This window comes from Dermacentor variabilis, chromosome 2 (genome assembly GCF_050947875.1).
Source record: "Dermacentor variabilis isolate Ectoservices chromosome 2, ASM5094787v1, whole genome shotgun sequence".
In the NCBI taxonomy this organism is placed as follows: domain Eukaryota; kingdom Metazoa; phylum Arthropoda; class Arachnida; order Ixodida; family Ixodidae; genus Dermacentor; species Dermacentor variabilis.
The window spans coordinates 28,556,911-28,579,899 of NC_134569.1; the positions used below are offsets into that span (position 1 = coordinate 28,556,911).

The 22,989-nt window shown below is 45.9% G+C and overlaps 1 protein-coding gene across 5 annotated transcripts in view; it reads right to left on the reverse strand.

The window, feature by feature from the left end:
* LOC142571563 (uncharacterized) overlaps window positions 1–22,989 on the reverse strand; it is a 127,199-nt gene that overhangs the window by 68,685 nt on the left and 35,525 nt on the right. For 4 of the 5 annotated variants that reach the window (XM_075680030.1, XM_075680028.1, XM_075680026.1 and 1 more), the window contains exon 10: window positions 6,437–6,553. The exons of the other annotated variant lie outside the window; for it this stretch is intronic. In XM_075680030.1, the coding sequence (XP_075536145.1) occupies window positions 6,437–6,553 (117 nt within the window). The remainder of the gene's footprint in view (window positions 1–6,436; window positions 6,554–22,989) is intronic. 5 annotated transcript variants of the gene reach the window in all.

Below are 22,989 nucleotides of genomic sequence, written 5' to 3' on the forward strand. Positions count from 1 at the left end.
AGCAACTTGGCTTGCAGGTATTAGTCTATAAAAGGTGAAATAAATGCCCTTGTGATTGTTTGCACTACTGTGTTGTCGTTCCTTTGTCCCAAGAGCGAAGGTGAGAATGCAACACTTGATATAAATGACTCCTGGTGTGAACGTTCCCAAGGCACCGATTGGGTTTTCTTCGGCCCATTCACGACAGGCACCATTTAAACCAAGTCAAGCGTGCGCTTCAAGTTAAGATGCACATCTGAACATGGGGCTAAATCTCACGAAAGTTATTGTAACCACCAGTGGCCTTCGGGCCTCCCTTTTCTGAATAAATTCGTTTATTCATTCCTCGAAAATGGACAATCTAGAAAGCTGACATTGTATGCCATGCAATTTATCAGATGGCCTGTTTCCTTTATGTAGGACTTCCTACGTGCTCTGTCGTTTCTTAAAACATCAAAAATGATTGAAATGAATTCTTGGTGAAAAAATGAAGAAAAAGAAACAAATGAAAAGCTTCGATAAGAGTACATCCTACGTTCCTTCTTTAGACAAAATATTTTAGCACTTGCCATAGTCAATAGTGCATGGCTAAGAATAAAATCAGAAGATACATTGAAGTGACATGTTCATGAGAAGGGCTCCACTAATACCAATTTCACATGGACATTTCTGATCACGATCGGGGCCAATCCAGATAGAATTTCTTGATCACCATAAACAGTGGTCGCTGCTACATGATCCAATGATCCAGATTAAGTTATCGTCAGCTGATCGTAGGCAACTCTCAGAATTGCATAATGTATTAGCTACAAATTTAGATTTACAAAATATGGCTAAATTTGGACAATATTTCAATTTTACAGCATATTATTGGTGGTAAAAATATTGTTAATTGAGCTGCCTTCACTTATCGTAGTTAGTGTTTTCAAAATATTGCGCAATACGGCACAGACGTCAGCCTGCGATCGTGATCAAGAGGTCTAATCGCGATTGCCGGATTGGAAGATCTGGATACCACAGGATCGCAATTAAAAATAAGCTTGTAGCAACACCGATCCGGATCGGCCCCGATCACAATCGGAAGTGTGCATGTGACACCGGAATAAAAAAAGAACGAACTTGAAAACCGAAATTGAAACAGCCAGCAAAACATTTGGACTACTTGACATAGCAACCTAACCACAGTAGCTCTGCCCACGTAGCTTTCGCTGTGCTGCCAAAAAATGTTGTCACCGGGTGTAAGTGTGTGCACTTTTCAAAGGACCTCTTACCAACCTGGGTCACTGAGTATGTGCCACTGAGTTTGCAGCAAGCGAGAGAACAATTCTCATCATTCGCAAGCACCAGCATGCCACGCTTCTCCTCTCAAAGGCCACACATTGTGGGTGGAGACCTTACCCGTGCTCTTGGGACAAAGGAACGACAACACAGTAGTGCAAACAATCACAAGGGCATTTATTGCACCTTTCATAGACTAATGCCTGCTAGCCAAGTTGCTATCCCAGGGTGTCTACCAAGTTGACGTTTACAAATTCTCTGAGTTTTCCAGGTTTTCCCTAAGTGCCTTTGCAAAATTCCCTGAACGACACAGAACTTTGTTTTATGTCAAGAGGCGGGTTGACACCATGTAGCCCGATGGTGTCACTCTCTAGTAAGCATGTTAAAAAGTTAAAAAAAAAAAAACTACTTAATCCAGCTTGAATAGTAAGGGGTAGTGTTTATTTTATTCAAAAAGAAAACAGAAGGGAGGAGTTAGTGAAATGCACATCGAAAAAAGATATAATGGAAAAAATGCGTAACACTCATAGTGAGACATTCTCAAATACGAATAAAGACGAGATGCATAGAGAAGCTAATATTTTCCAAGATGAGCTATTTGTATCAATCTTATCCCAAGGTGCCAGAGATTCCATATGAAGGCAAGGCGGGAGAATGCCTCTGAATTTTATAGTGACCCATCGTAAATACATAAATACATAGTACAGTGAGCCGTGCTATGTTTCGTCAATAAATATATTGAATCGCCCGCTCAAAATTACTTGCAAAGATTAATTATTGGGCCCAAGCATAACATCAAGGGAAGAAATAATCTTTTGCGGTTACTATCGAAATCCCCCACTTCGCTTTCATGAAGGCATTACCTTCTTTCAAGGGACGTCAAAGAGGGCAATGCCTTCGTGAAAGCGGTCATTTGAAGCGATACATTTCACTGAGAAGTGGAATGGGTGTACCTTAAGAAAGCCGAATGTGCAATTTACTCAAAGCCTAATGTTCACTGTCTATTCCTTGTGACCACTACACAGTAATGGCAAAAAATAAGTTCCGTTCACAAATGTTATGCTGTGACTGAAAGGGATATTACGAGATTCGCAGTTTGTTTCTCCGGTGTTCTTGGTGAGCTAAACAAGGCATCTTTATTTCTAGGGGAAATTAGGGGCATGGTATGGATAAGGTGTAGGCAATGCTCCAAACGGGTGGGTTAAATGCGCATTTTCAACTAGAATAGGTATGCAAGTGGTCCACAGCCTTATTAGTTTGTTTTACGAGTGCTGTAAGACTTAGACTGCTGCGCGTGCATAATTACAATAACAACTGAGATAAAATTGTGCGAACATAAGGGGAACAATACGCCAAGTTTATGTGCGATGGTACATGCATGTTGATCAAATACATCATCAAAAAATTGTGAACAAGTGTTCGAAATTATCACGCGACTGCTACTGTCCCAATAGAGCTTAAGATACTTTATACTTTGAAGGAACAGGCAGCATTTCAAGTGGAATGTGTCGCATAGTTTTCATATTTCCGGGTTATCGAGAAGCGTTACGAATAATCATTGAACCCTCATTTTTTTGGTTCTTACTTTGTCATGCGTGATATATTAGTTTCTGTTGGTGTCCTCATTGAACTAATGAAGGCAGCTTCGTTAGGTTTGGTGACTGTAAGGACAAATTAATGGGTGATGCAGAGGTGAAGTACAAAGTAGATGGTTTTCGTAATAAATTATGTATGCGAGCACTCCAGCGTGCTTGAGCGTGTCTAACGAGAGCGGAAGAATTGAGCCCGGTGCTCTGGCAGCACTATAAAAGCCGCCAAGACCAAATTTAGCGAAAATTGGTGGTGCCCAATGGAAACTTCTTGTGCAAAATGGTTGGATCAAATACAGCCTTTTTTAAAAATTTTCTCATTCAAGCAATAGAGCGTGTGATATAGCCGCTATCAACTGTGCTTCCCGGTGTCTCGACCTAGCTGTAGCTTACAACAGGTTCATATTTTGTGGAAAGTGGAGGGGGGCCATTTTGACTGCAATGTGTGACAAAATTTGTACGTTCCTGGTCCGGTTAAAAGCGTAAATAATAATGAGCCGTCGTTTTTATTTCCTTATTTTCATGCGTCATAACACCTTCCGTCCTTGTTTCAGCGATGTCCTCCATGAGCTAAACAATACATTTTGTTTATATTTGGAGAAAATAAAGGGCGCGTTATCGCCAATATGTAGGCAAACTTTATAAAGATAAAGAGTTAATTATGACATTTTTAGTATATTACGCATGTAAGCTATTCTGAGCTTTATGAATGTGTTTTGCGAACAAAATTTATCTCATTGCCCTAGAATAACTGTGAACTCTGCAGACATCAAATCTGGTGGAAATTGAGTGTGTGGGAAGGGGGGGGGGGGCGTTATAAAGCACTAAAGCATTGCATACCCCTCCTCAGCAGTTGTAGTGGTGGTTTTTAGCAGCTTTGCTGGACGTCCACTGTCGCAGGGCCGGGATGGCGAGTCAATTTTTTTTGTGTGTGTGTGAATATTGCAAGTAACTTATGTTGATTGTACATCGTCGCCTATAACATCGGCAGTACTATTACATAAACTAGCGATACATTTATGTAGTAGACTTAAACAGCAAGTACAATTCTTTGTTGAATTATTTAAATTCTTTGTAGCAAATGTGCCTTTTTATGTACGCTATACTGCTGCTACTGGTTGAGATCCGAGACCACTATGGGTGCACTCATTGCCTTTTGCCCCTGTATCATCGAGATGTTATATAGTTGCAAGAGATAAATGTAAATTCAGCTCATTTTTCTGGCCCCGTGGTTCACCATGTGTAAGTGATAAATAGGTCCCTGTCGGTTAAATATACTTATAACAGAAGCATTTCCAGGCTATTTCACTTATTGTAATAGTAATTGGCAATATATATATATATATATGTGGAGAGAGAGAGCTAAAGGTTAGACCTCCTGCGGTTTGCCCCCCCCCCCCCCACACACACACACACACGCACTCTAGAAATAGTTGGTATGCCACTGCATGTCTTTTACTGCCGCAGCACATCAGAAAAAGCTCTTAAGACCTGCCAGTACACTTATTTCGCCAAATCGATGCTCATCCTGTGACAGGAGGCAGCGGATGCACGCGTGTTCAATTAAGGAATACATACTGTGTCCCGTGACAATTGCCCCTTCCCACGCTTGTTGAGCTTCACCGCGCAATATTTCTGTATTGAGGCGAAGCTGACTTTTGGCAACCGGCATTATGCAACGCGTCGTGCTTTCCGAGCTTCGAAGCCAATCGCGAGGACCACAAAGGCGGAGTCGGTGCCATTGCTGACAGCGGTGAATTCTTTCAATGAAAAACACGGCACAAAACGGCAAGAAGTTTAATAGCGAACGCAGAAGCAGCTAGGCCTAGCGTCTGCGGTGGTGGCTACGGCTGCCAGCGGATCTGCGTGCGAGAGCGCCGGTTCGAGAAGCGAAGAGGTAATCAAAATGGCGGCGTTGGTGGTGGTTTTATTAATGCCATTTCGGTCCTGCCATGATGGCAAAAAGTCCGGAAAATCGGATGGCGAAGGGTTCTTGCATCAGAAATTTCAGACGTTATTATACACAGGCGCTATGGGGTATGTGGTGGTGCCGCGAAGCCGTCCGAATTATCGGGCGTTCGGAAAGTCGGTCGTTGACTAAACACTGGTAACTCCTCCTACTCGAGCCAGCTTTACCGCGACTTTCTTTCCCTTTCAATAAAATTACAGCTAACTTTCCCTGATATAAGCGCAAATTCCCCGAGTTTTCCTGACTTTTTCCAGACTATTGAAAATCCTTGAGAATTCCCGGTTTTCCCGGTTTTCTTAGTTGGTAGACAACCTGTATCCACAAGACATGTCGATGTATGCACGATAAATCTAGGAAGTCCGACTCACCGTGACCAGATAGCGAGCGAATATGTTCACCCCATACTGGATCCCAATGCCTGGTCGTTCGCGCATACGGTCATGCGAACGGTGGCGCATTCGAAGGAGGCCACGCGAGACGGTATCGCAGAAGCATGGATTGGCGCACGCGCAGAATGTCCACGCAGCTTGCTGAACCCGAGCCAAAGAGAAAGCGCCTTTTCCTTCCCGCGCCCAAGTAATCCCGCCGGTAGGCAGCATTAGTAGTGCAATACTCGCGTCATCTCTCGTATTGCACTTCAACCAGACCGACTGCTGCGGGCATCACGCAGGCCACGCGGCGAAGCCGGATTGCAGGAGACGGGAACTATGCGGGAAAACAACATATCAGGGGACGCGTGAGAGTCACGCATCCCCACAACATAGACTTATCGGCAGTGCCACAAATGGCGCAGCGTGTCCATAAGAAGCATGAGAGAGGAGCCTGGTTGCAGCAAGACGCATCAGATATTCTGAGGTCATAGAGTTCCATAAGCACCAGTGCCATGCATCTCGGAGGACACACGCAGGCTTCATGGTGGCAGCACTATATGGCACCAAGTGTTCTTAGGCAAGCATGAAAGAGGAGTCCCGCTGTAGTACATGCCTTATACAAAACTTATTTCAATGATGACAATACGCTATGTCATTATATTGATTCAATGCTAACGCATTGCGGTTGGTAGTCATTGTGAGATAAGTTCTGCCACTATTTCTTTTTTTCAAAAGGAGGCCAATGCCGAGAAAGAGTGTTGCGAAAATGTAAAATTTCAAGCATTTTAACTTTTATGCAGAAAATAGAGCTGCTGACTGCAGATTACGTGGGTAAAGTACTAAAATGCTCGAACACTAACTCTCTTTTCTTGCCCGATTCATTGTAGAAATCATAAATTTTAGCTATATCAGGGCAAATTTTATGAGGCAACCTTGTTAAGATAGAACTTGAATGGGGAACTGAGCTGATCACAGCAGAATTGTCATTATGGGAACTGAATGCTAAAAAGCCGATCCCAGTTACCGGTGAAAAATTAACTGCGCTACATGATGCTCAACTGTGATTCATTGCGACTCCTTATTGGCTTGTCTGAAGGCTCACAACCAAAGCTGTAGAAATGATGGCATGTTTAGAAGCATGGCGTGCTCTTGATTCAATTCTCAACTGAAGTGCAAGACAATCATCTGCATGACGTCTTTTCATAGTGCCCTGTGGTATGAAAAAGCTGGAACCAGAACCATGCACATACCCGAAATGCATCAGATCCCACAGGGGGCTGCGGTCCACCAAACTCAGAGGACCTTGGGCCTTGAGCTGACACCTCAAATCCACCTAATTGTCCGGCTATGATGAAGTGATCCGGGGCCTGCATGCAAGCATGCAATTCCATTGACAACCAACACAACTTTGGAGAACGAGCAGCCTCAAGTAACCCTCACAAAGTTCGGCTATGTTGAACAAACAAGCGCAGTGTATACGAGTGCTGGTGATCACGCCTGCAAAATATTACGTCGCTGTACGCTGCAAAACAGCTGAAATTTCAAAACAAATGTTCCATGTTCTCCTTGAGGGTGCCCCGCTCCCAGCCAGAAAGCACAGGTCAGAAGTACAAGTGCACCAACGTAATTTGCTTTGCTGGAACATCACTAACTGTGACATGTGACTTCAAGAATTATTCAAACCTACAGTTATTTGTTTGATCTATTGCTTCACTAGTAGATGTAAAGTTTAGTGAAATAGTAAAACCTATGAACAGAATGTCTGCGTGTCTTTGTTTTACGCCGTGCTGTAGCAAGAGGGACATACCGTGTTTTTACATGTATAACCTGCAACAAAAATGCAAAAAAATTTATGAGTAAAGTCGAGTGCGGGCTATATAATTTTGCCTTGAAGTGTGGCTTCATCGCAGTGTGGCAGTGCGGTGAAGCTGCATTGTAAGGTCAGGTTCTCTGCCACTTAGTTTCGTTGTCTCCTAGGGAATCCTACCCTTGCATGTTGAAACTCCCCTCTCCTCTCCATGGTCATTCATTCTCCACTTCCTTATGGAACACCATTTGCGTTTAATAGTTAGCAAATAGTGCACGCAGCGACGGCAAACCAGAACTGGTATCACGATGAGCTGCACTCAATGGTCATCCTAGTGCAGCAGCTGTTATTAAAGCTTTCACACGACTGGAGCAAATTGCAATTTGAGCTTTTGGATTGTGTACGTCAACTGTACCCACGGTGCTCAGTACTGTGCCAAGTGCTTCGCAATGTGGCTCAGTCGCGTTTGCTCTACAGCCATTGCCCATGCAAGGGCAGCTCTGACCACACTGTCATCCTTTGTCATGCTAGCTGCAAAGAGATCCGATTCATGTCACATGACTGATTCACCTGTGACCATGTTCGTTGTGTAAATCCAGATTTATCATCATCATCGCTGAAGAGGGCAGGGGAAGAGGCGCTGGTCGAAGGTACAACGTGGACGAGTAACGTGTCTGCGAACAGAGACTTCTTGCAAGGATTTCAGCGTTGTTGTATGCAGTTATTTTTGCGAGTTATATGTGCAGATTTTCTTTTTCTTTCTGGGCTGTTTTGATTGGGAGTGTGGTTTATACGTGGAAAAATATGGTACTTCCATTTTGCCGGCTTGTTTCTACATTGTGGAGTCGTGAACGAAAAAAAAAAAACAAAAAAACAGCAAAGCTATCTCAAAACATGCACACATCGAAGGAACCCTTTTAATGTAGTGCATAAAAAGCTAAACATCAATGCAGATGTTCTTGTACACAGTCCACAAAATTCTGTATGGTGTAAAACAAGACAAATGCAACAGCTTGTGTGTGAGACCATCACCGGAACTATGCCGCGCAGAAACAATGAGAGAAAAAATAATTAAGAAGGCGGGGCCCATAACGTACACACGATGCGATCCTCTGGCTCCAGTATGGGAGAATGCAAGAAGGAATTTCGCTTGTGGAGCTAGATGGGGCAAGTGGAAAGAGTGCATGCTGCCGTGAAGCATGCCTCCTGGAATCATGGGTTCAAGACACTTCGAGTACTTCTATACTACAGTAAAACGTCGGGGAAACAAATTTCTCAAGATGATAAAAAGTTTGTATCACCCATAACTCTCATCAGCCAAAAACTAGGGGCATGTGACTATAAAAGTTTTCGAATACGAATCGAATACAAATATATTGAATAATGATGTGCTCAAAGATTTATTAGCAAGTTAGTTTTTTCAACATGTCCAAACATTGCAATTATACTGACAGTGGTAAAAAAATTAAACTAGTAAGGCATTATACTAAAAGGTATGTATATGGCTCATGTTAGCTTTGGAAAATTGAGTAATTTCCGCTGATTGTCTGTTCTCACCAACCTGTGCCTTCTGATATTGCATCAATTTCCCGTAAACTAAGAGGTATGCGACCTTTACCAGTTGTCACTCATTGGATTTTCTGTCAAGCAGTAAGCTCAGGATTGGGCCCGAAAGCTGCCAAAGAGTGCATCCTCCCTGTTGGCAAACCTGTGCGCTTTGCTACTGAGAGGCTGGCTTTCCTGCACACCTTAATCGTCCAATGGCTAAGCGGGTTTTACAGGGGAAATTTCTTCAGCAGCATGAAATTATTGCAAAGTTCAGCACAAAATCAGACACTTTCTTAGATTAGATAGGAATAAATGCTGAGAACCATGTTTTCTCTTGCACAGCCACCAATGTAATATAGTATTCGATAATATTCACAATTTTCAAATATTTGCAGAATGCTACCAAAAACGTAAAAATCTGGAAATTAAAGGGGGTCGCGGCAATGAACTAGCCAACTTACTCAAAATTTCCTATTTTTCCCCCCTAATAATAAGACTTATTTGATGGCTAAATACTTGTAAAAAGTATGCAGAATTTTTTTTTCAAAAATTTCACTTTTGTTTGGAGTGTTGACTTCGAAATCGGGAAGAAAAGATTGAGGACGCTTAAGCTTTGCCTTTAAGAGGAGAGTGCGATAGCATTCAAAGTTCCTTGACTGCTTCTCACGCTTCCCAGCAACTGGAGCGTATGTAACCGTACTGTTTACCGGAAAACACTGGCTGCGAACACTATGCACGATGGCGGGCTTTCTGGTAGAAACGCAGCAAAGGTGAGCGCCAGCTGGAGGTATTGCAAGGAACCGGGAGCGCCGCTCCGTGGCCCTCAAGACACCCACGCGCCAGCGCATGCAAATGGTGGACGCCACGGCCAGTCTGTGAATGGTGGAAATGCTGGAAAAGGGGTTTCTTTGAGTTTTCGTGTAACAGAATTACGTTTTCTTGTATAATCAAATTACAATCCGAGAGCTATCATGTGTGTAGGTTGTGTGTAAGTTGCACTTTACGATTTTTCTGTGTATTTTAGCTTGAGAAATTCAAATAGTTGAGTAGCTTCCTTAGTTGAATGTCCTTTTGCCAAAATGACATCTGCACCGACACAGACGGTGGCTTTTCTGCGACAAGGAGCCCTTAACGCTATTGTGCTAAAATCGGGCTTCTGGAGGCGCTACCACATTGTTGATCGTGCGAACGCAGCTTTGTGTTGATGCAACGCTGTGCCACCATCTTGGTATTGTCATAAACATGAGAGCAAAGGTTCAGACAGCCACAGCGTTGCATTTCATGCAGAAATATAAGCAAAAAAGTGAGCGCAAAAAGGGAAAACTAGCACTGCAGTTCGTTATTGCAGTCGCGTGGGGTGCATGGAACGCACCTATTGGCTGACATGAATTTGAATGACTGGCACTCTTGCTTCAAGCACATTTTGTCAGCAGTGAGCTACGCACTTCACATTTTTCGAGGCCGACATTCCAAGATCTGCCTGGTTATTTGGAATTACTTTAGTTGCTACGTCCTAGCCTATGCCTGATAGTGATAAGTGCATGATTTGCGCAAGGTAAGAGAATCTGTTTACTTTTCTTTGTGGTGGCGAAGCTACTTTGTATCTAGGGTGGTTTCTAGAGCTAGTTGCTAATTCATGATCAAAAATAACGTACAGCGCGAAGAACAAGGACTGCGAAGACGACATACACAGCGCTGTAAAACACTAGGACTTGCTGAGGAACAGGGAAAAGACGAAGAGCAAGGGCCCATTGTACTAGAAATGAAGTGAACTAGGGTGGTTGCTTGAGCTAGTTGGTAATTCATGATCAAAAATAATGTACAGCGTGAAGGACAAGGACTGCGAAGACGACATACACAGCACTTTGTATCGTGCACTGTGATGAGTGCAAAGGTAGAAAAGTTTGGAATTGTTATCGGCCGTCAAGGACGACAGGACTTGGAATACTTAGATAAGGCCACCCATGGAAGCGAATGCCACCAATATTGTTGACGCAGGAAGACTGGGTCATGTGTGACTGCAGGCTCATGATATATGCCACGTGTTTGAAAATGGCCAACAAGTTTCAAAACACTCCTTTCTTCTTTCTTTACAAAAGGGGCGAGAAAAGTTGGAGTCATCCTAAATCCATTTTAGGCATGATCATATCACCGAAATTGTACTGTAATAATGGAAAAACTTGAAAAATTCTTACGGTAGAATGCTCCCTAGGGGGCACACTTCGAGCATACAGTAAAACCTCGTTAAACTGTACCCACTTAAACAGTAGTTTCGTTTTAAATGTAGTAAAGTCAAATCCCTGACTCAGCGGCCATTCAACACAATGCATTTTGTATCCGGATAAACTGTACCAGCTTATTGCGCACATATTGGTTAAGATGAAGCGTTTCCAATCTTCGTTGCGCAATCACGGTGGTGCTTCGTCCCCATCAGGCAGCCAGGCAGAACAACGGCCTCCAAGCACCCTGTGCATTTGCACTTGAAGCCACATCAACATCAACATCATTTCGGCGTCGTGCCACTGAGCCAGAGGTGTACTGTGGCTTTGTGTCATTGTACAAGCTAGAGGACCCACACCTCAGAGGGTGCTCAGCAGAGAAGAAAAATTGGACAACATTTGTGCTACCAGACGTGACACGAAGAAGTCAGCTCTAGCAGGTGACAGGGATCTAATGTTGACTATGGTACGTGGCATTTGGAATGCGAAGTTGCTCGGCAGAGATGCTGCGACCACGAGGAGATGTCGGCTACGAGGTTCAACTTTTCGCCATCGTTGCCTCTGTTGTTGCCGAAGTGCTGCCTAACGACAGTGATGAGGACGACACAGAAAGCGCCAGCACAGGTGATTCAGGCCCAACAGTGGCAGAAGCTACACGTTACGTCAGCCTCGTGAATGCAATTGTTGCAACGAAATCAGCACCCCACAATCAAAAAGGCGCCCGCGACTTCTGCAACGCATCTGCGCGCGTGCACGGAGAATATGCAACGCCAACGAGGAATCTGCCATGCGAGTGTTTGCTGAAAAGAAGGGGCTGGCTGAAAAGCTGGCATGCAGCTTCAGTAAGAACCGCTGCAACATCAAACAAAAATAAAATTTTTTTCATGCGAAGTGAATAAATACTGCATGTTGCTGCTTTTTCATCACACTCTCTGTGAGTTCCGTTTTTGACAGGTAAGTGGGCGATCTCATGCTCTTTGGTTAAGCAGTACTACCATTTAGCGCGTACTTTTTCCTAACTCCGGCCAACTACAGTTTAGCGAGGTTTCACTGTATAACCAAAATTTGCTGTGGGTCCAAGTGAAGGGGAAAATTGGTGTTTCTTGTAGGTTACGGTGTAAGTTTTTCTTCTGAAGGAACTACTTCACTCAATATTTTGTGTAACACATTAACAAAAAGCAGAACGAACACATATGCAGCCCCTCTGAAACACTAATGGACCGCACCAACTGTGCTGCTCCCAGATTGCTAGCTGGCACCTCATTCTGAGCAGTTCGGCTAAAGGATTAAGTCATTCATGCTTGTCTTTGTTGGTCGTGTCAAAGTTGTCCCTGGCCACATGGTTTTTCAGCCTCATTTAAATTACTGCTGAAACGGAAGATGGCTGATTTGCTCGCTGATAATTGGCAGTGCACAGCATTGCCGGTGAAAAGCAAGTGCAGCGCTATAGATTTGGAAACAAAATGCTTCTAACTGATGAGACAACCATTGCAAACATGCTTGCATCAGAGCGACGATAGCAGCAAAGATGCGGTAGGACAAGTGGCCTGAACGTTGTCCTCACAGGAGGCCCTGTAGATGATTCTGTCCCTCCTGGGCATCGTTTTCATGAGAAACCTTCCATTGCACTAGGTGAAAGACCTGGATCCCTTGGAGAAGGATGTCGACTAGCTTCACGTAAAGCAAGCAAGGCCGATGGACATGGGGTCTTCTCGTGCAAGCCAGTGAGAAGTATGTGGTTGGTGAGGTGCCTGTGGTGATCTCACCCCAGCATTTCTCCTGGATTTCTCAAGCTGACAAGCTGCCGTGGCGACCTTCTCGCATTTTTTAAAAGGCCCCTATAGGGGTCACCAAAATGATGCTTCAGCAGAGCTCGCATATTGCTTACTGCATGGGAGCCCTCTTTGTAGTTGTTAAAGCAGTGCCATTCTTGAATGTCGACAGCTGCGGCTTGTTACACACGACTGGAGCACGCAGGAAACAGAGAGATCATGCACAAGGCAAGCATATGTAGTATTTAATGGCACCAAGCTCTCATTAAGGGGGGACGCAGTCTATGAAAACCGAAAAATCGCGAAAAAGTCAATTTTTGGAAAACCACATATTAGGTCAGCATGTCTTACAAGCTACTATTTCTGTATATATCAAGGTCTAATTCGTCACAAAACTATTTCAAATAAAGTTTATAAGGAGCCGCGGGTGCCCTCGAGCGGTGAGCGAGCGCTCAAAATACCCCTACTTGGTGCGAACGCCATTTCTCCACCGCTACCCTGAGCGCCGCCATTGTGGTGTTGTTTTGTTAGTGCATTCTTGAGCTTTTTTTTCCCTGCCACTCGGGGCAGCGGCGGCAGTGAGGGAGAGGCGTAAACGGCTCATGATTGAAGAGCTCGCGAGAGCTTTCAAGTTTCCCGCGGCTGAGACGCGAAGGAGCCCGCGACTCCCATTGGCTGCTGCCTGCGATGACGTAGTGGTCTCCTGTAAAATGCTTCCGGTCGTCGTCTGCTTCGGCTCCTCCATCGCCGGCGCCCTTTGTGTGTTCCGCTTGCCATCGTCTATCTTTGCAGCCATTCGCATATTCTCAAAGTTTCTACCGTCTTTACGAGACCATTGTTGCGTTTAGCCTGTCAATTGTTGTACGGTCGGCCACGATGTGCCCAAAGAAACTCAAGATGCTATGTGCGTTCGATGCAAGGAAGCGTTCTATGAAGCTTGCCCACATGGCGAAGCTCGCCGCTCGCCGTGCGCCAACGATGATCGCACCGATGGTTCCTGAGGGGCATCCTCTGCTTCATCTACGCAAGAGCGTGGTTGCGTCGACTCTTCTAGCAACGTGACTCCTGCTCCACTGGCACGAGAATTTGTCATGACGAGTGCGCCTGGTGTCTCGTGCTCATCGACAGCGGCTTCCTCCTCCTCTTTTTCATCTGCCTCGGAGGGTGCGATTGCGTCATCCACTGTGCACTTGAAAACACATTTTCTGATGTGTGAGGAGAAAGAGGCGGCGGATAAAAAACTTGCTACACTGCAACGAGGACTTGGCGCTATGTCAGCGACAGAGCGAAAATTTCAAGCAATGGAGCGCGATCCTGAAGCTGCCGCCGCTACAAGTGAAGGCAAAAAATTTCTCCTTGTGCAAATGGATGCCCTAGGCGACCTTATATCCGGGAACCTGTGCCAGCGGTGCTTCGTGACTGGGATGAAGGTTCAAGGAGGCACCCAACTTGGACTTGCAACAAAGCTTGAGCTGCTATGTTTACATTGTGGAGTAGCTGCAAGCTCGTGGAGTTCTGCTGGTTAGGACGACTCAACGGCCTTTGATGTGAATATAAGAGCCATTGTGGCAGCAAAACAGATAGGGTAGTGACAAACAGCCCTCACCCTCAATGACTTTTAGGCAGCAATGAACGTGTCCCAGCTTGGCCTGCGTCATAGGACTTTTCAGAAGCACTTGAAGAAATCCAAGGAACCGCAGACACAGTGCATAGACAAGTTCCATGCAGAATCTGCTTCTGCTGTGAAAACCACCTACAAGGAAATGGATCCATATTTCAGCAGGGATGTCACAGTGAACTTTGATGGAACATGGCACAAGCATGGCCACATGTCCCATATACGAGTTGGTGCAATAATTGAATATCATACGGGCCTTATTTTGGATGCCATTGTTTTATCGAACCAGTGCTTTGATTGCCAAGAGGACCAAAGCCTGGAGACCCAGGCTACGCAACCTGGTAGGAGGATGGAGGCTGAGGCAGCTTCATCCTTTTCTCACGTTCGATGTCAAAGCACAACCTCCGTTACACAATGCTCGTGTCTAATGGAGATAGTGACACCTTCCCTGCCCTTGTACAAGAAAATGTTTATGGACTGGTCCCCATTTCGAAAGAGGAATGCCTGAACCACGTTCAGGAGAAGATGGGGACAGCACTGCGCAACCTTGCGCAGAAAAGTGACAAGGCTTTAGGAGGGAAGGACAGCTCGCTACAAAGGCCCTCCTCGACAAGTTGACTATTATGGCTGGGCCCTATGGAACAATTCCAATGATGTGGCTGCAATGCAGCGTGCAGTGATGGCATCGTACCACCATGTGACATCGACGGACGAGGATCCTCACCATGACTTGCGCCTTGAGGGTGCAGACTTGTGGTGTCGTCATAACGTCAGCAAGAGTGATGGTGTGCCACCTCCGAAGCATCGGTACAATCTTTCAGGCTATGTTGCAGAAGCAGTGCTACCTGTTTATGAGCGCCTCTCACAGGCTTCTCTTCTGCAACGCTGCCTGGAAGCAAAGGCGCAGAATGCATCAGAATCATTTCACTCCGTGCTGTGGTCCCTGATGCCCAAAGAGCAGCATGTGTCGCCGATTGCTATGGATACAGCACTGTATGAGGCAGTTTTAAGATATAATGCTGGCTGCCACAGTGCCACCCAAAAGCTATGCTCATCAGTGGGGCTAACACCTGGCCACCTGGCCATTCAACGGACTGCCGAGAAAGATTCTCTGCACTTGAAAAAGGCCAAGAAGCGATCGCAAGAGAAGGTGGGAAGGCGGCAAAAGAAGAGAGTGCCTAAGGACGTCTCCAGTTATGCAGCAGGGTCATTTTAGACCAATATATGTGCTCAAAGCTTTCAAAGCTCATTTTCTCGAAATGACTCTTTTGGCTGGTGAGGCTGCTTGTTCCAGCAATATCTCTGTAATCGTTCATCAGATTTCCAAAAGTCTTTTTTATCGTGTGTCTGAATAAATTTCCGAGGGCGAGACAAGCCCATTTTTTGTATATTGTGTCTGTGATTTGTGATATTTAACCAAATTTGATTGATAAAATCTTAATCACAAACACTGAATTCGGTGGTCTGCTAATTTTTCAGCAAGGAAATTTTAAAAAGCGGCTCTTTCTTGCCCTGAGCTATCCATCTGGGGACCATCATAGTGAATTTCACAGTTGCAGCACCTTTTCAAATTTCTCCAGGCCTGGGATGAGACAACCACGTGCACCATTCTGACATATTGCTGTAACTTGAGAGCCAGTGAACATAACTGCATGAAATCTTGTAGTTCTACTAATGCTTATGCTATGAGTCTATCCTGAAAAGTTCATTAGGATATCTCAAACAAAAGGTTGGTATCCAAGGGCAGCTTCCCCCCTTAATTCAGACATGTTTGGTTCCGCACCAGTTGATTCAAACACTCAAGAGTGCACCAAGTGAAGGTGCTGCAAATGCGCAATGCAAAAGTGGCACTAATAGACAGCTAAAATAGAATGGTAGAGTCCGTGTCACTATAGTCATTGGCACAAATTGTATGGTAATGACAACAACACTTTGCATCTTTATAGCATTGCATTGTGGGGATGCGCGACTCTGACGTGTCCCCTGATATGTTGTTTTCCCGCATGGCTCGCATGGCCTGGCGCCCGCGGCGGTCGGAGTGGTTGAGGCGCAGTACGAGAGATGGCGCAAGTGTTGCGCTGCTAACGCCGCCGACAGGCGGGGTTACTTGGGCGCCAAAAGAGAAGGCGCTTCCTCTTTCGTTCGGGACAGCAAGCATTGCGGACGTGCCGTGCCGCGCGTGCGCCGATCCATGCTTCTGCGAGACCGTCTCGCGTGGCCGCCTTCGAATGTGCCACCATTCGCGTGACCGTACGCGTGAACGACCAGGCGTTGGGATCCAGCATGGGGCGAACATATTCGCTCGCTATCCGGTCGCGGTGAGTCAGACTTCCTAGATTTGTCGCGCGCCCATCGGCATGTTTTGGGGGGATAGCAACTCGGCTAGCAGGCATTGATTTATGAAAGGTGCAATAAATGCCCTTGTGATTGTTCGTACTACTGTGTTGTCGTTCCTTTGTCCCAAGAGCAAGGGTGGGAGAACCCCACAGCATTTACTGACATGCAGGACACTAACTACCACGTTGGACACCCATGCCTTCAGAACTGCACAATTCTCATCCATTATTGCGTTGGAGCCATGATTGCATTTTGGTTCACGGTTGTGGGCTTCTCACACCCATACTCTTGAGACAAAGGAACGACAACACAGTAGTGCAAACAATCACAAGGGCATTTATTGCACCTTTCATAGATCAATGCCTGCTAGCCGAGTTGCCATCCACAAAACATGCCGATGGGCCCGCGACAAATTTAGGAAGTCCAACTCACCGCGACAGGATAGCGAGCGAACATGTTTGCCCCATGCTGGATCCCAACGCCTGGTCGTTCGCGTGTACGGTCACGCGAATGGTGGCGCGTTCGAAGGCGGCCACGCGAGACGGTCTCGCAGAAGCATGGATCGGCGCCCACGCGGGACGTCCGCACCGCTTGACGATCTCGAACCAAAAAGAGAGCGCCTTGTCTTACCCGCACCCAAGTAACCCCGCAGCAGTGCAACACTCGCGCCATCTCTCGCACTGCGCTTGTACCACTCCGACCGCTGCGGGTGCCAGGCCACGCGGCGAAGCCGCACTGCAGGAGATCGGAGCTACGTGGGAAAACAAGATATCAGGGGACACGTGAGAGTCGCGCATCCCCACACGGTAAGGTGCACATGATCTTGCTGGAGTTTTAGCTTATCTGTAAACGTATTACCCACAGTGGATTATAGAGCTACCCAAGTGATTTTATATGAGTCACCTAAACCACCACTCCACTCGGCTGTTACCTTGCAGAGGGACACGGTGTCGCAGTTTGACATGTCACCAATCGCTAAATTTGCAGCCCACAATAAAAACAAAGGCGGTTCATGGCACTCGTGAAAAGAAACCTCAAGACCGACCATGACTGTGTAGCTCACGTCAGCATGAAGTACAAGCAGACAGCACTTGCTGTCATGAAGCACAAGCAGAGAGCACTTGCTCTGTGTCAAAAGTGCTCGAGTGTAGTGGTAGATTGTCATCGTGTATTCTCTTACCGTTACTTCCTTCTTTTTTAGCGAAATAAATTAACCAATGTTCCATCTATTACAAACAACATTTGTTCACTATAAAGTTGAAAAAATGAATGACGACGCAATGCGAATAGCCAATTGGATATCTCACCCAACAGACATCACGCGCCCCTACTACGTAGCAACAAACGGGAAGGATGAAAACTCAGGGGAGTGGCGTCGCTGTGATCATTAGTGATGCACATGTTTAAAATCCTAAGTTAAACTAAATAACAAATTACAAATGGCTGTAAATAATAGTTTTAGAATTAAACACTATCACCCTGGCCTCCATTAAGCCCTCTGGCAACTTAGATGGCCCCTCACCAAGTCAGGCCATTTTGAGCTGAAAAGCGCAGAGCATACATGGCATGATGAAGATTGTGTTTGCAAAGTATTACATCGCTACACGCCGGGGAAAGATCTGTAATTTCAAACCTAAAGCAGTCTTTCCTTCTCCTCGCAGCCGCCGCGCTCCAAGCCGGAGGATGACGTACTCGCGTGCCTGTGCCTACGTACTGGTGTCCGCAGTATGACATCGCTCGTGGTGACATGTGACGAGAATTATTCAAGACATCTGTTATCTGTGCGATCTGTTGCTTGAATTGACGAATTGAAGTTTAGAGAAATAATAAAACACACAAACGGAATGTCTGGGTGTTTTTTGTTTTACTTCGCACCGAAGCAAGAGAGATGTACTTCCACTTCGTCTGCTTGTTCCCACGGCCGTGCGGTTACGTGTGTAGGTAGCGAAACTATGCCATTTTCTACCATGTTCTAGCACAAGATCATGCTCTGCGATCCGCTTGTTCTGCCTCAGTATTCGTGTAGCATTGATTTATACTGCTAGTCATGTTTCCTTGTGCACAGTGCACGAATGAGACAACAGCTCGCGCACGACGCCTCCAGCGGAAATGCGTCACCAAGGGGTGGAGGAGGAATGAAAGCGGGGCTTGTGACGTATGCGTCACGCGATCCTCAGCATAGGAGAACGCAGGGAAGGAATTTCGCTTGCGGAAGCTAGAAGGGGCGAGTGGAGAGAGCGTCTTCTTTGGCAGTGGAGCCCGCCTGCTGAAATTGTGAGTTCGCGGCACTGAAATATTTCTAGTTCGGCTATTAAAGGGAAGCTGAAAGCTTTTCCAGAAAAAATGAGTGAAGAGCAGTACGCCGTGGTTTACAACCCCCTGAATTCGCATATCGCATCGAAACTGAGCGAAAGAAAGCACAAACATATTTTATTTCGACGAAAAGTGCAGCAGCAGACACACCCAGCTCGCGCGCCTCATTTCCGCCTGTGATTGGTCGGGCGCCTCGTGACGTCAACAATGGTGTTCGTCCGGACCGACTGCTGCCGCTACACACGAAGCACGGTGCAAAGTAGTTTGGTGGTGTTTTGCTGAGACGGTCATGGAAATTTTCGAGAGCTTGCGTTTCTCTGAGGAGTTCGGCGTTAAGTCCAAACTCTACGAGAGTGATTTTGCGCGCGACGGTGACGGGCGACGGCTTCGAGCGACAAAACGGGCCGTCACTTGAACAAATCGCTCGGTGTTGTCGCTCGATCACTCGTTTCTAGAAATCTAGAACTCGTCGCTCGTCGCCCGGAAATGCTATGAGCGACTAGCCAATTGTGCGAAGCCGAAACTGGGTGTACATAACTCAAATACTACTGTTTGTCGCACGGAACGAGCAAACTATTGAATTTTACACGTGCAAGAATAAGAACCTAGTGCAAGACCTTCAGAAATATTTTGTGCTCCTTCTTCAGTAAAATACATCAACTTAAATTGATAAAGCATGCGTCACGCTAGTTTCGGCGCGTATATTGCTGCCCTCATACCGAGAAGTTGTTGCTCAAAGCCGTCGCTCGCGTGGAGTTCGGCTTGCAGACGACGAGTGAACGCGACAGCCATCGCCTCGCTTGTAGCGCAGCCGCTGTTGCGTGCAAGATCACTTGTAAGGGGTTTATACTTGTACATACCACATTTACGTACACACTTGTACATACTGCATGTACGAGCCGATTGCGAAGAGCCGGCCTCTCCAAGAAGCAAAAAATGCTGGTGCAAGCACTGCTTTCCCCGCGAACGAAGGCGAAGTGTTAGCATCTCCTTGTGTTGGAAATGTTCTTTGGCGAGTATGTTTTTTGCTAAGCTGCATTCAGCGTTCCAGTTAGTACATTTCAGGGCAAACAACTGTAGTGTTAGGTTCCTGCATGCCTTCTCGTAGAACGTAAGCGGTGATACAATCTTCAGCATATGTGCACTGCCCCAAAGCTGTCGGCAATCTACACAGACGGTTTAAACGCGGGAAAAGTTTGCCGGCTGTTGTAGCACGTGTAGTACAGAACCTTCATCAGCGTGCCATCCGCACGCTACTTGTAACCGCCGAATTCCGTCGGCTTCGTGAGATGGACGGTTTCTTATGTGTGCGAGAGAAGGGGGAGCGCAGCATCTTGGCGTGAGCAGGCTTTCCAACACATGCAAACTTTACGCTTGCACTATGTTATGGTAGCTGCATGCAGGCTGTTTCACAACACATGTGCGAATAGAAAATTCGCGGCGCTTGGCGATGAAACTTGCGTCAAGGGTGGGCGATAAACATGCGCCTTCCGTTCAGCGTGCTAACTTTTTGTTTTTTTAGGAGAACCCAAAGCACACATTATTGATAAACTCCGGTAGTAATCGTCACGGAAGTGGTTAGAGCACAACACTTGTTCTTGAGCACTTGAAGTTGTTTCGCTTCACAGCAGCCTCACACTTAGCTGAAAGCTTCTCGTCTTGCAGGAACTAATGGAAGATTGGAACATCGTCACGGCCGCTGGTGTTCGTGCAAGCGTAGGCTGCACAGAACGCCGGCATGATCGGCCTACAAGTTTAATTGATGCTGCGCACGTCAACTACCACTCCTATATACACACAAATAAAGGAATGTAGGGTCGAGCGAAGCAAATTAGGACGGAACGCACGCAGAAATAAGCCCGGTTAGGCACGGTCGCGGAGACTGCGAAGGAGCGGAACAAAAGTGTTGACGTCACTAAGCCGTGGTTTCCGGTCTCCGCTCGCATCGTCAGCGTCAGCAGCAGCGCGCGGCACTCGACGGGGGGCGGAGCTACAGCGCAATTTTAACCGACGATTGCGTCGCTCCTAAGTGAAAAATCCCCCCCAAAATTTTACCTTCATGGTTTATAAGGTTCCGGCATCCGTATATGAGCGTCTTATTGAATTCGACAGACTTTTCAGTTTCCCTTTAATGATCAAATTCGAAAAATTTTTGCAGAATGCTCCCTACAGGACCCATAACAACTTTTAGTGTATAACCAAAATTTGCTATGGGCCTGGTGAGGGCCCTTTAAATAATTCACACTGTCCTTGTCAGGTGAACTCGTGGTGCATATCAGTTATGATGTGCATTATTATAACCGATACCGTGGCATGGAAGCATTGTAGTAAGAGATTTATTTTTCCTCAAGGTACACACAAAAGCACATGATGATATGGCTGCTCATTGTTATATGTAATATACAGTGCAGTCCACTTACAATGATACCACAATGACGATATATCGGTTACTACGATGAGTCTACTTAAGAGTATCAGAGAGAGAGACAAAAGGGGAGGAAAGACAGGGAGGTTATCCAGTGTAAGTACCGGCTGGCTACCCTTTGCCGTGAAAAGGGGTAAAGGTAATGAAAGAAGAAAGAGGAAAAAAAAATTGAAAAAAAAAATTCACACAGTAACGCGATGCTAAGCGCTACAACATTCAAAGACGGTCGTGCAATTTACAAGTCCTTAAAAACTACAGCAGAGCCCTTAAGGTGTTGAGTGCTGAAACCCATCCCCTCTGTTACCGGCTTGATGAGTATCAATTTATGCATTAGGGCTATAAAAAAAAGAACACATATATAATGATGTTATTCACCGCATATTGGATATAACAATCGAAATTCTGCTTTGTGGCTGGTGTTTTCCTTGCAGAATAATGGTGAAATCTGTGTTGCTAAGTTCTCCTTAACTGAGAAAAGGCGAAAAGTTTGCAAACGCGAGTTTGTATTTGCCGCCATTACAGCACAGCGCATCGCGCCAACGCGCCGATTGTGAAAACCATAGAGAGCATTACAAGTTGGCGCAGCATGCCACAAGATGGCGCCAGCTGCTTTGCGTGCGCGTCACTGGTGAGCACACACGCACACAAAAAAAGAAAAGCGAGAAGCAAACCATGTCTGCACTGCATTTCCACAATCTCCTTCTCGTCCTCGGCAAGCGTGGACATGCGCAGCAGATGCAGTGGTGGGTGTGCCGACAAGGCGCGAAAGCTGCGTTCCTTGAGACAAAGCTGCAAATTTTGCAAGACTCAAAGCACGAGCTCGCGCAGTCAATGAGATCAACGATTCTGAAAACCGTGGGCGCCACGATCATGAAGGCTAGAACCAGTGACCATGCGAATCAACGGAAACAGCGGGCTTTGTGCACCAGGGCGAAACCTTCCATGTGTGAACCCAACATGGCGGCAGCTGCTGACATTACTGAACTCTGGGAGCACGTCGCTACGAGCGATAAAATAGGTGGTGCTTTGATGGACAAGTTTATGAGTGCAGATGGCACTGCCTCGTCCTGCGAAGAACCTCCAACAGGCCGATCGTCGTCGCGACAGACAGCGGTGTTGTGCAACGGAGGCGATGACAGCAGTGGCAGTGACGATGAGACTGCCATTGGCCAGTCTTTGACACCAACCCCACTGTTCACGCAAAGTGCACTGTCAATAGAGTCGCTCATTGATTTCATCCATGCTAAATTATAGCCATCACTGTTGTGAACCTGGAACTTCCACGAAAGCAAGTGCAGATTTTTATTTCAGTGCCCTCAACGCTTGACATGCAGTTTAGAGGTATAAATAAACGTTTTATTTTTCGCACACAATTTTCTAGGACGCCAATTTTTTTACCCTAAGAGGGAAATTTGGTTTTGGAGCTATGAGGGTATGTTTGGCAGCTTTTGTTTCTTTTTTTATAGCAGTCAAGATATAACGATGATTGGTTAAACAATCGGATTTTTTGTTCTTGATATTGTTATACAGTAATGCTTTGTTAACTCAATGTAGTAAAACCAGAAAAAATTTCGAGATTAGCAGATTTTCGAGATAAGCAAAGATGTGGAAATTGCAGTGAAAAGCCAAATTCTTTCTAAAAGATTCACTACTACTGACCAGCTTTTCAACAAGAGCTCCTGAACTGGTTCTTCATAAAGGGACAAGGACACGCACAGTGCTTTGTCCCTGTGTGTCTTGTCTCGTCTTTTAGTCGCACTACCG